General features: G+C 45.5%; 1 protein-coding gene across 1 annotated transcript in view; it reads right to left on the bottom strand.

Moving 5' to 3' along the window:
- ARFGAP3 (ARF GTPase activating protein 3) overlaps window positions 1-13,601 on the bottom strand; it is a 55,845-nt gene that overhangs the window by 32,374 nt on the left and 9,870 nt on the right. Inside the window, exons 3-6 of the mRNA XM_086712109.1 lie at window positions 10,159-10,231; window positions 9,027-9,158; window positions 6,811-6,894; window positions 1,781-1,868 (exon numbers count right to left, since the gene is read on the bottom strand). Of these exons, the coding sequence (XP_086568235.1) occupies window positions 1,781-1,868; window positions 6,811-6,894; window positions 9,027-9,158; window positions 10,159-10,231 (377 nt within the window). The remainder of the gene's footprint in view (window positions 1-1,780; window positions 1,869-6,810; window positions 6,895-9,026; window positions 9,159-10,158; window positions 10,232-13,601) is intronic.

The following is a 13,601-nucleotide window of genomic DNA, read 5'->3' as shown; positions in this document are numbered from 1 at the left end:
CTGCAATCTCAGACACTCCCACCCTTACACCTGCACTTCAGTGCAGACGAAGCGACTTTTCCTCACAGCAAACTCCCTACCCCACTCACAGAGACCTGAGTGGCCACTCCCCCAGGACTCTCTTCTTGATAAGTATCAGTCACTCTCTCCAACCCTCCAGCAAAACCCTCGCCAGGAAGTTTCTCGAGTAAGCATCTCAGTCATAAAGTTGGTGGAGTGTTTGGTCTTTGCTACTTCACGAGGTTCTCTCAAGTTCCCCAAAGCAGCTCCGGGCTCCGCGTATGCGAGCCAGCCCTTCTGGCCACGCTCCAGGGTGCCCACGTAGCTGTCAAATGTCACCTTGTTGTTAATTTGCTCAAGCCTTCCGGCTAACAAAAGATGCTCAGTCTTAAACCAGAAAAGTTGACATCTTGATCCTTGTTATTCCTATCACATAAGTGATGTTTTTAAATGCGAGCAACGGACATAAGTACAGGTACAATAAATACAATCCTACAATAAAGTCACCAAAGGTAAATCATTAGATACCAACTATTCATAGAATCGGTTTTAAAATGGAAATCTTGGGGCGCCTAGGTGGCTCAGTCGGTTAAGCATCCGACTTCGGCTCAGGTCACGATCTCATGGTATGTGAGTTCGAGCCCCGCGTCGGGCTCTGTGCTGACTGCTCAGAGCCTGGAGCCTGTTTCAGATTCTGTGTCTCCCTCTCTCTCTGACCCTCCCCCGTTCATGCTCTGTCTCTCTCTGTCTCAAAAATAAATAAACGTTAAAAAAAATAAATAAATAAAAAAATAAAATAAAATGGAAATCTTGTTTTCTGACCGTAGAAGTAACAGAGACACATTACAAAAGTTCAGTCACATCAAAACTATATCAAGTTGAAAGTAAAAGTAATTCATTCGGTAATTTTATTCTCTGGTTAACAATTTGGTATGTACCTTCCAGAATGTTTTCTGTGTGTATATGTTTTTGCTTCAGTGTTTTACAAAAATGAGATCATATTTCCTGTTTGGTAATATCTTCCCCCCCCACTATATAATGTACCATGGGCATCTTTCCTTCATTAAATACAAGGATCTTATTTTCTCTTTCCTTTTTTTTTAAAAAAAGATTTTATTTTTAGGGGCATGTGGGTGGTTCAGTCAGTAGAGCGACCGACTTTGGCTCGGGTCATGATCGCACGGCTCACGGGTTCGAGCCCCGCGTCAGGCTCCGTGCCGACAGCTCGGAGCCTGGAGCCTGCTTCGGATTCTGTGTCTCCCCCTCTCTCTGCCCCTAACCCGCTCACATTCTGTGTCTCTCTCAAAAATAAACATTTAAAAAAAATTTTTTTTAAAAGATAAAAAATGATTTTATTTATTTATTTATTTATTTATTTATTTATTTATTTTTTAACATTTTAATTTATTTTTCAGACAGACAGAGACAGAGCATGAACGGGGGAGGGGCAGAGAGAGAGGGAGACACAGCATCGGAAACAGGCTCCAGGCTCTGAGCTGTCAGCCCAGAGCCCGACGCGGGGCTCGAACTCACGGACCGCGAGATCGTGACCTGAGCTGAAGTCGGACGCTCAGCCGACTGAGCCACCCAGGCGCCCCAAAAATGATTTTATTTTTAACTAACGTCTACACCAACGTGGGGCTCAAACTCACAACCCTGAGATCAAAAGTCACGTGCTCCACCAACTAAGCCAGCCGGGTGCCCCACAGGACCTTATTTTCTAATAGTTTCATAGCCATTGAACCAAAGGATAACATCACACGACAATTCTGAAGATTACCTTCATTATTAGCTGGAGTGGTCTCCACATTCCTTGGTGACGAAGAAGATGCTTCTGGCTGTGCTGATGTCCAGCCTGTGCCACTCACCTGAAGGTGAGAAAATTCACCAGTCAGCAAAGCAAGAAAAAAAAAAAAAAAAATCAAAGCTAATAATGGAATGGTCACCTTCCAGGTACCTGGGTTAGCGGCAAGGAAAGATAATATTAAGACATGTCTATTCTTTTTTCTTGTTTTTAATTGAAGTATAATTAACGTACAGTATCACATTAGTTTCAGGTATACAATATAAAGATTCAACAACTCCATACATTACTCAGGGTTCATCAAGATAAGTGTGCTCTTTGTCCCTCTTTACCTATTTCAACCCTTCCCCCACCCCCCCCCCCACCCATGCTTCCTTCTGGCAACCACCAGTCTGTTCTCTGTATTTAAGAGTCTGTTGTTTTATGTGTCTCTTTGGTTGGTTTCTTAAATTCCACGTGAGTGAAATTACATCGGATTTGTCTTTCTCTGTCTGATTTATTTCACTTAGCATTATAGCCTTTAGGTCCATCCATGTTGTTGCAAATGGCAAGAGCTCCTTCTTTTTCGTGGCTGAGTAATATTCCTGTGTGTGTGTGTGTGTGTGTGTGTGTGTGTGTGTGTGTGTGTGTGTGATCTTCTTTATCTATTCATCTATGGTGGACATTTCGGCTGCTTCCAGAGTTTGGCTACTGTAAATAATACTGCAATAAACAGGGATATAGATCTTTTTGAATTAGTGTTTTCATTTTCTTGGGTAAATAGCTAGCAGTAGCATTACTGGATCATATGGTAATTCTATTTTAAATTTTTTCAGGAACTTCCATTCTGTTTTCCACAGTGGCTGCACCAATTTGCGTTCCTACCCATGGTACGTGAGGGTTCTTTTCTCCTCACATCCTGTCCAACACTTATTATTTCTTGGGATTTTGATTTTAGCTATTCTGACAGGTGTAAGGTGATCGCTCACTGTGGTTTTGATTTGTGTTTCCCTGATGATGAGTCATGTGGAGCATCTTTTCCTGTGTGTTTGCCATCTGGATGTCTTCTTTGGGAAAATGCTTATTCAGGCCCTCTACCCATTTTTAAAAAAAATTTTTTTTAACGTTTATTTTTGACAGAGAGAGAGAGAGAGAGAGAGAGAGAGAGAGAGAGAGCATGAGCAGGGAAGGGGCAGAGAGGGAGGGAGACACAGAATCCGAAGCAGGCTCCAGGCTCCAAGCTGTCAGCACAGAGCCCGACTTGGGGCTCAAACTCACGAACGGCAAGATCATGACCTGAGCCGAAGTCGGACGTTCAACCGACTGAGCCACCCAGGCGCCCCTGAAAGCAGCATCTTAATGGTCCCTTCTCGTTATTTGTGGTAGTTACGTTTTTTTTTTTTTTAATATTTATTTGTTTTTGAGATAGAGAGAGACAGAGCATGAGTGGGGGAGGGACAGAGAGAGGGAGACACAGAATCTGAAGCAGGTTCCAGGCTCTGAGCTGTCAGCCCAGAGCTCAATGCAGAGCTCAAACTCACAGACCGCAAGATCATGACCTGAGCCGAAGCCGGACACTCAACCAACTGAGCCACCCAGGTGCCCCTCCTGTGCCCATTTTGTAATCAGATTATTTACTGTTTTCAGTGTTGAGTTGTACAAGTTCTTTACGTATTTTGGACATTAACCCGTTATCAGACATATCATTTGCAAATACGTTCTCCCATTCGGTAGGTTGCCTTGTCCTTTTCTTGATGGTTTCCTTCGCGACGCAAAAGCTTTTTATTTCGGTGTCGTCCCAAGAGTTTGACTTTGCTTCTGTTCCCCTTGCCTGAGGAGGCATAGCTAGAAAAAGGTTTCCGTGGCTGATGTCACAGAAATTACTGCCTATGTTTTCTTTTAGGAATTTAATGGTTTCAGGTCTTGCATTTAGGTCTTTAATCTATTTTGAGTTGTTTCTTTCTGTGTAGGGTGTAAGAAGGTGGTCCAGTTTCACTCTTTTGCATGTCGCTGTCCAGTCTTCCCATCACCGTTTGTTGAAGAGACTTTTTTCCTCATTGTAGAGTCTTACCTCTTTTGTTGTAGATTAACTGACCATGTAAGTGTGGGGTTATTTCTGGCTTCTCTATTCTTTCCATCGAACTGTGTGTCTATTTTTGCACCGATACCATACTGTTTTGATTACTACAGCTTTCTGGTATATCTCGAAATCTGAGATTGTGATGCCTCCAGCTCTGGTTTTCTTTGTCAAGATTACGTTGGCTATTCAAGGTCTTTTGTGGTTCCACACAGATTTTGGGACTTTTTTGTTTCAGTTCCTTGAAAAATGGTGTCGAAAACACGTATATTCTTAAGTCTCTGTTTTAAGGCTCCAATTCCTTATTTTTCCTCCACCGTATTTTTATTTTGTGATAACTTCAGACTTGCAAAAATGCTGCAAAGATAGTAGAGTTTCCATATACGCTTCACCCACCTTCCTCTGATGGTAAAGTACCCACGGTACGTCTGCCAAAACTAAGAATTATCACGGAGGGATCAATGATTTAGCTATCGTTATTAGCTAAACTCCAGACTTTATTCAGATTTCACCACTTTCCCACCCCCGTCTCTTTTCTGTTCCAGGATCCGTTCCAGGCTCCCATGCTGCATCGGTCGTGTCTCCTGAGTCTCCTCCGGTTTGTCACAGCTGCTCAGTCTTTCCTGGTTTTCCACGACCTTCGAGCTTCTGAAGGGTAGTGATCGGCTAGTTTGTAGAATATCCCTCAGTTCGGGTGTGTCCGATGTTTTCTCGTGCTTAGCCTCAGTTTGGGGGAGGAATGGCACAGGGCTGCGGTACCCTTCTCACTGCCACACGTCAGCTTCCCTGAACGTGGGCGATGCGGACCCTGATCCCTTGGTTAAGGTGGTGACTGCCAGGCTTTTCTCTGATAAAGTCACTGTTTTCCCCTTCCCATTCCCTAGTTTTGGGAACAAGTCACCAAGTCTGGCCTGCACTCAAGGGGAGAGGGGGTGAAGCTCCATCTGTGGAGGGGCAGACTATCTACAGATATGACTGAATTTTTCTCTAAGAAAAATCATCCCTTCTCTCCACTTATTTATCCAATCATCTCATCATTATTAGTGGGGACTCGTGGATATTTGTTTCATTCTTTGGATTATAATCCGAACTGTCATTATTTATTTTGTTGCTTGAATGATTCCAGTTTTGACCACTGGGACCTCTTTCCGGTTGGTTCCTGAGTCTTTTAGACATGCCCTCCCCTATCTGCCACCCGCTCCGCCCAGCACCTGCTTACTTTCCGACACTCCAGGGCACTCCAGGCTCCCCAGTGGCCCGGGCCCTAGAATCGGCCATTTCTCTGAAGGTAGCCCCGGGTCCTCCTGGCAATTAGAAACCAAGATGTGGGTGCTGGGTGTGCTTGTGTACCGGAGCGTCCCTGTCTCTGGGCCTCTTGGTGGACAGAGGCGGGTAATACACGTGTTCTGTCTCTGCTGACCCATGTGTATCCACTACCTGTCATCGTGCTCCACTGTGTGTGTGCGTGCGTGAGTGTGCGTACAGAGACACGCTGAAACAAACGTGAGTTCACGTTAATGCTAATTCCACACGAATTCCCACACTAGGCACCAAACTGTTGTCTCCTCCTTCCAGCCTGTCACTTCTATTCCTAACACTTCTCGGCTACTAGTCCTGGACGTTCTAGATCTCGTTCTATATTAAACAAGAGGCACAGATCATGACAGAACACCTTATCTTTTCTTTTGTTTTCTGTTCTCTTCTTCTTTTTTTTTTTTTTTAATTTTTTTTTTTTTTAACATTTATTTATTTTTGAGACAGAGAGAGACAGAGCATGAACAGGGGAGGGGCAGAGAGAGAGGGAGACACAGAATCTGAAACAGGCTCCAGGCTCTGAGCTGTCAGCACAGAGCCCGACGCGGGGCTCGAACTCACGGACCGTGAGATCATGACCTGAGCCGAAGTCGGACGCTTAACCGACCGAGCCACCCAGGCGCCCCTGTTCTCTTCTTTTTTGAGAATTGTTTCTGGTAACTGTTAACTATGTCAATGAACGTGTATGTGCACATCATAATAACAACAACAAAAAAATCAAGGCTTAGCAATGTATACACCTTTCCACATTTTTACTTGGAAGTTGGTTACAGAACGGGTTAAGCAAACAATGCTCCCTCCCCAGTGGGGCTGGGAAGAGGCAGGGCAGTGAACAGACATCTGAGGCTCTGAGCCAGGGGTCCACCTACGTTTCCTCACAGGACCGCTCCGTAAATATTTTAGGCTTTGGAGGCCTCACGTTCCCTGACCTGAGAGATCTGGGGATTGTTCTTGGCTCCTGTCGGACCACGACGACAAAGATCATTATTCTGATAGCATTTACTGACTGTTCACCCTGTGCCAGCTCCTAACTCCTTGCATCTGTACTGACTTCATTCTTACAACAGCCTTGAGATACGGTATGCTCTATGGGCACGACTAAACAGGGACAATGAGGTTCAAACCCCTATTAAAATTTGGTTAAAAAAAAAAAAAAACCTGTCTTCGTTCTTGGTCAGTTCCATAGCTGTGACCTGAATCATGGCAGACCACCAGTAATAACAGCTCGGCCCCCCTGGAGCCTGGGCATGGGCCTGTAACCAAATTCTGGCCACTAGGATATGAATGGAAGTGATGTGCACTGCCTCCAGATTGTTCTAGTAAAAGGAAGGGGCACACGCTTCCCTAGATGCTTGCCCCCTTGCCATTGCTGCGAAAGGTCATGAGCTGGGGCAGACACTTTGGACTGTGAGATAGAAGCCAGTACGTGGAGAAGAGCAAAATAAATCCCTCGGTCAGTCCTGGACAGGCGACTTCCGAACTGCTGATGGGGATTCATTTCTATCTTGTGTAAAGTGACTTATTTCGGGTTTATCACAGCGGCTTAGCTTGGATCCTAAGTGAAACATTTCAATATATGCCCTTTATAACTGTAAGAGTAAGCATACTTTAAAATTATATAAAGCAGAGTACATACCTCAGGAGAAGCATGAGAGGCAAAGAAGTCTTCCTCTTTGGGTGGAGAGGACAAAGGCGGAACCACACAGCTATCAAGCCACAGCTAGAGCAAAAACATAAAGTGTGTGCTGAGTCCTTCACCTGGCTTTAAAAGTTTTTCTTTAATACTCTCACTCCCTTTCTAGAGACCTGTTTGCTAATGATTGGTACTTTCCGCTATTATACAATCAGTTAACAGGCCTACACGGGGCCCCTGAGCACATTTTGGTTATGTATCAACCCAGTAACTTTTGCTTCCAAGCCTTGAGGATGTCAAGACCAGGTTCACAAGCCGTTTCTGAAAAGGAAAGATGGAGGACTTAATATCCAAGTGCATATTGTATCTAGAGTATCATCAATCCTCATTTTTAGTGGATTCCATGTTTGCAAATTCACCTACCTGCCACAATTTATCTGTAACCCCCAAGTCAGGACTTAAGACACTTCTGCGGTCCTTCATAGACATGTGTGGATCAGTAAAGAATGTAGGTCACCCCGAGGTGCACGTTCCCAGCTGAGGCTGAACAAGGTGACTCTCTGTCTCCTTGTTTCAGCTCAAACTGTAAGTAAGTGTCCTTTTTTGTGGTCGATTTAGCGACACATCTTTCACATTGCTGTGCTTTGTTGGTGATTTCATTGGTTAAAATGGCCCCCAAGCCCAGTGCCGAAGTCCTACCTTGTGTTCCTAAGCACAGGAAGGCTGTGATGTGCCTTATAGAGAAAACACAGAATGAGGTAAGCCCCACCCCCCACCCCCGGGCATGAGTTACAGTGCTGTGGACAGTGAGTCCAATGTTAATGAGTCAATAATTATATATTAATGATATATTAAATATTATATATATATATCTATAGATATGTCTAAATATATAGATATCTATAGATATATCTATAGATATATCTATTATATAGATATATATATTAATATACTATTAATCATTATATATATTTTTTTTTTTTTTTTTTTTCAACGTTTATTTATTTTTGGGACAGAGAGAGACAGAGCATGAACGGGGGAGGGGCAGAGAGAGAGAGAGACACAGAATCGGAAACAGGCTCCAGGCTCTGAGCCATCAGCCCAGAGCCTGACGCGGGGCTCGAACTCACGGACCGCGAGATCGTGACCTGGCTGAAGTCGGACGCTTAACCGACTGCGCCACCCAGGCGCCCCTTAATCATTATATATTTAATTGCATATTAATAATATATTCAGCCTGGCTGGCTCGGCCTGCTTAAGCATCCTACTCTTGATTTCGGCTCGGGTCATGATCTCAAGGTTCGTGGGTTCGAGCCCTGCATCGAGCTCTGTGCTGACAGTGCGGAGCTTGCTTGGGATTCTCTCTCTCTCTCTCTCTCTCTCTCTCTCTCTCTGCCCCTCCTACTCCCTCTCTCTCTCAGAATAAATAAACTTAATTTTTTTTAATTTAAAAATTTAATAATATATTCAATAAGGTGTCCTTAAATAGTATCACATGTAAAATAAGGTTATGTACTGATCAGCTGATGGGAATGTTGTGACCAGACACTCACAGGAACCTAGCCCTCTATCTCTCCTAGGAGTGATGTTTCTGCATTTACTCATTCAGTGCATCACTTCCATGAACCTCAAGAATCGACTACACATGGTTTCCTTGCAAGAGAATCCAGCTAGAAGGTTTTACTGTTTGGGATAGGTAACACCACTTTAAAAAAAATTTTTTTTTTTTTTTACTGCTTTTATTTATTCATGAGAGAGACAGAGTACGAGTGGGGGAGGGGCACAGAGAGAGAGAGACACACAGAATCTGAAGCAGGCTCCAGGCCCTGAGATGTCAACTCAGAGCCCAATATGGGGCTTGAACCCATGAACCACGAGATCATGACCAGAGCTGAAGTCGGACACTTAACCAACTGAGCCACCCAGGTGCCCCTAAATTCTCTTTTTTACATTTTTATTCACTTTTGAGAGACAGACAGAGACAGAGTGCAAGCGGGGGAGGGGCAGAGAGAGGAAGACTCAGAATCCGAAGCAGGCTCCAGGCTCCGAGCCATCAGCACAGAGCCGACGCGAGACCCGAACCCACGAACTGTCAGATCATGACCTGAGCCGAAGTCGGACGCTCAAATGACTGAGCCACCCAGGAGCCCCCAAAACCACTTTTTGTACTGAAACGAATGTTCATCTGCCGGAGGCGCTCCAACCCACCCGTGACTTACATCAGTGCCATGCTTCCGCGTTGCCTGGGAGGCCAGCGACTTGATTCTCTCCCGATAGAGCTGAGCAGCACGACTGTTGTACTTGGCATTGGTGTCATTGGTGGCACAGCCGTGTTGATGGAAAAAGGAAGACTACAGAGAAAAATGCATGAATTAATAGCAATGTGGCATTAAATCTCACCTGTGACTGAAAACATTACTTCATGTTATGAAGGAGTTTTTGGGAAATACTAGTGAAAACAAAAGTAATTAAACCACATAATTTACAAAAAGAATACGTACTACCTAATTTAAAGTCAACTCCTCCTTGTAAAAGGGAATGCTTTCCACACATTGAACATTGGTATTTTTGTGTAACCGGGCATGAGGCTCACGGTACAAAATGACAAAGCTGTGACCCTTCATTTCTCCATCAACCCACTTTGGTCATTCTGAATTATTCTGTTATTTGGGGGGACGCTTTCCACTCTGGACTACTTTTAGCTCATGAGAAATTCATTTCAATTTGAATTCCTCTAACTTGGAATTTCTGACAAATTGGTTAACAGGGGCCACGCCAACCATCACCTTGTCTAGTGCTGTTTCTTCGTGAACAGAAACCACAGCATAAGCACGAGATAAGATAAATGTTTCAACAGTTAGAGGAAACTGTTTCCAACCACCTCATAAGGGTCGGAATTCATATCTCAATGAAAGCAGGCATTCTAGAAACCTGTGTGAGCAATCCTTGTATTGACCCAACTGGATTCATCAGATATACTGGGTTTGTAAATGAAGTTTAACATATTTGAGGCTCTTTATTTAGGTTTGTAAGGGAGGGTAAAGAGACCTGCTCTTTTAAAACTATAAGTTAACTGGACACTTGAGAAGTTATGTTTTACGCAGAAGTTACTAAGAAAGGGGATCTCCTTTGTCTTGTTCGGCACTGTATCTCAGCACCCAGCCCAGAGCTTTGTGCTTACGAGGTATTTAAAAGATTTGGGGATAGACAAGTTACCAGGGCCATCCACTCCCAGGCCCGTCGTCTTGTCTTAGCTACTCAATAGGGCCTCCCAAACTCATACATGCAAATACCCAACTTCCCTCCCCGCCGATAGCGAGAAGGGAGACAGCAGGTCTGCGATGAACTTACTGCGTGAGCATTTCCTCCAACTTGCATGCATCGCAGCTGAAACCAAGACCAGTTCGAGTCCAGCTCAGTAGATCTAAATGGGGAGAATGTTCTCAAATGTTAACACGTTCTTCCCTCAGAACGGAGCCACCAAAGTTTTGGAAGCAAGAGTTCCCTTGATTTTCAGCATCCTGAAGACTTCTAGGTCTGTGTTAACAGTGACAGGGGATGTGCTGGGCCTGCAGAGCCTGTGATAGTGATGCAAACAGCTCCCGGCCCCTCTCATCCTTCCTGGCAGCCATGTTTCCGGTGGCCCAGCCACACGCTCCCCTCCACGCGTGACCACAGGTGGGCCGCCCCAGGCCAGGAGCACTTCCGCTGCTCCAGACAGCGCCTCATCTGGGGCTCAGGGACAAGACGAGCTTCCTGGGCCGTTGGAACAACTGTGACTCCTCCCTCGCCTCCCATTCTCAGTGGCTTATGATCTAAAAATCGGTAACGTCTCTCTGCTCAAAACAGATGTGCTCCTCTGATTTTTCAGATCAGCTATGCATTTGTCCAGTCCGACCTCTCACAGGGGCCTCGGGGACGCTCACAGTCTCATCAGCAGGCAGAAGGGACCTAACCAACACCACCGCCATCAGGGAGGGGAGAAAACTCAGGATTTAGTGCTCCTGACGTGAAAGCTGGAAGGGCCTTCTCCCCTACCACACCTCGTGCTCTCCTTCTCTGCAACCTGAGACCAAATCCAGGCAAGGTAAAGGCAATAACCGTATTTCCCAACAATAACAATTCGCCGAGCGATCACTGTAAAGCAAGGTGTGATATTCCAACAATGTTGGAAGCCTTTACATTAAATCCGCAGGTAAGAGCAAAAAGCAAGGCTGTCCCATATGCAACAGCTTGTCCCCCACTAACTGTAAAGGAACGTGGACATTTCTGAATGGGTGTAGGCGGAGCACCTGTACAAAATAGGAAGGTAAAAAGAAAAGACGCCTCTTTTCCGTTTACACTGCCCTCCTGTTTGCCAATTTCTATGCCTATTTGTATTGCTTATTAGCCTTTGTAAACGTTAGAATGTTATTTTGAAGCCAACAGCTACCCTAAAATAACAACACTAATACATATCATTACTTGCACCTGTAACAAATCCACTCCGTGTCAATACATAAAAAGCAAAATTTAATCTACCCTTTATAAGCAGCAGGTTTCCCAAAGACAAAAATAAAATCTTTTAGAATTTGATGACCAGGCAGTGTGACTAAATGATACACCTTGTTCTGAAATCCTTTTTCGGATGGATCTTAGCCACATGTTCACGACTGTGCATCAGACGGAGTCAGGTACCACCCCCATCCCACGCTGTCAGAGGACATGGCAGGTAACAGCACAGCCTCTGGAGACAGACTGAGACAGAACAAAGCTCAACTCTGCCATGGCTAGCTGGATGACCTCGGAGAAGTTACTTAGCTTCTCTGTGCCGGCTTTCCTCATGTGCAAAGCAGTGATAATTATAGTATTATCTATCTCACTCTTGCAGAAATCAAACAAGCTAATATCTGGAAAGTGCCTGGCTCGCGGTAAATCCTGTAAATTTTAGTGCCTGGCTAAAATTCTCACCATCGCCATCACCATGATCATGTTAACCCTGTCACGCTGCGTCAGGTCAGAAGCAGCGAGCTCCAGAGGACAGGAATGTCCCACGTTTTTCTGCCACACTCCTACAACAGGCACATAACAGGTACCTGAATTTGGGCTGACTTAATTAGGTCCTAAAACTGAGGCTGCAACTACTTGGATTTGCTAATCAGCCTCAACTTTTGGTCTTAAACGATCTTAAAAAAACAAAAAAAAAACAAAAAATAGGGGCGGTTCCGCCATTTAAGGGTCCAACTTCAGCTCAGGTCGTGATCTCACAGTTCGGTTCATGAGTTTGAGTCCCAACTGGGCTCTGTGCTGACAGCGTAGAGCCTGCTTCAGATCCTCTGTCTCCCTCTTTCTCGGCCCCTCTCCGGCTCGTGCTCGCTCGCTCGCTCTCTCTCTCTCTCTCTCTCCAAATATTACTCTATATATTCCTTAGAAAAAAAGATTAAAACGAATTGTTCCTGAACTGGGTTGTGGAGCCTGAAACTAGTCAACCTTTAGAGGAAACTTAATTGCTCACGAGTGCCCATTCCTACACGAGGAGGTGACTTCACTGTAGGCGATTTCTTCCCTCCAATGTAGATTGAGAGACACGAAAGGTAATTGACAGTCTGTGACAGCGCTAAGAAAAAAGTAAAGCAGAGGCAGTAAGAAAAGTGGAAGAATCAGTGACACTTTAACAAAGTGGCTCCTGTTAACAGCCAAGTCAATGAGAAAAGACGTTTCCCACAACCTCTGTAATCCTTACATGAGTCCAGTATAACCTCCCCAAAACTGCATGAATGAGCTTCCCTAGTGGCTGCCAGAGTCAGTAAGCAGCACATTTAAATAGATTTTAGAAATCAGAAGGAATCTCACCAAATAAACATGACAAAGCTATCACGTAATCAAAAATTTTAAATGCAATTTCATCCATCCAGCACCGTTAATCTAGACTTTGGCTCACAGACAAGCCCGGGAACAGCTTCAGGAGCCGCCTGTTGCTAACTGGCTTGGCTGCTCGATTGAAGGCCACCACGAAAGGCGTTGCCTTCCTACACGAACATCACAAACGTTTCTCCTCCGGCATCCGCTGGGCGGGCACACACACGACTCAGACCTGATCGCTGGGGGCCTCTGCTGGGGACTCACCATGTGCCAGGCTTTATGTGGGTTCATCCGCCTTCTTCTCCCAAAGCCTCTACGGTGACTCCCCGGCTTCTCATCCCCACGTTCAAGGGAAGGAAACAGAGACACCGAGAGGGAAGCAGCACACCCAGAAACAGTCGGGGTGGTGCTGGGCTTCAGCCCCCAGCAGCCAGGCACAGTGCCCTCTCTCCTCACGCCTGCCCAGCACCGCCTGGCCAATGTCTGTGGGCACCTTCTACGCCGGGGGCCCAGGTCAGCCTTCCTGCGTTCGCCCCTCAAGGTCTCAGCAGTTAAGTACAGGCTCTTGGCCTGGCAGTCAAGACCCTCCACAATGTCCCCCAAATCTTCCCCTTGAAATCCTATGTCTCTTCATTTTCCTCTGCCTAGACAAATGAGCTACTAGGGGCCCCCCGGGTGGCTCAGTCAGTTAAACATGCGACTCTTGGTTTCAGCTCAGGTCATGATCTCCAGGTTCGTGAGTTCAAGCCCTGCATCGGGCTCTGTGCTGACAACAAGGAACCTGCTTGAGATTCTCTCTCTCCCTCTCTCTAGTCCTCCTGCGCTCTCTCTCTCTCACAATAAATACATTTTTTAAAAAAGTAGTTACTTGGGGCGCCTGGTGGCTCAGTCAGTTGGGCGTCCGACTTCAGCTCAGGTCATGATCTCGCGGTCTGTGAGTTCGAGCCCCGCGT

This window comes from Puma concolor, chromosome B4 (assembly GCF_028749965.1).
Source record: "Puma concolor isolate L17-30 chromosome B4, mPumCon1.1.hap2, whole genome shotgun sequence".
NCBI classification, from domain to species: Eukaryota; Metazoa; Chordata; class Mammalia; order Carnivora; family Felidae; genus Puma; species Puma concolor.
The sequence above is the reverse complement of the archived record's forward strand: the minus strand, read 5'-3'. Positions and strand labels throughout refer to the sequence as shown.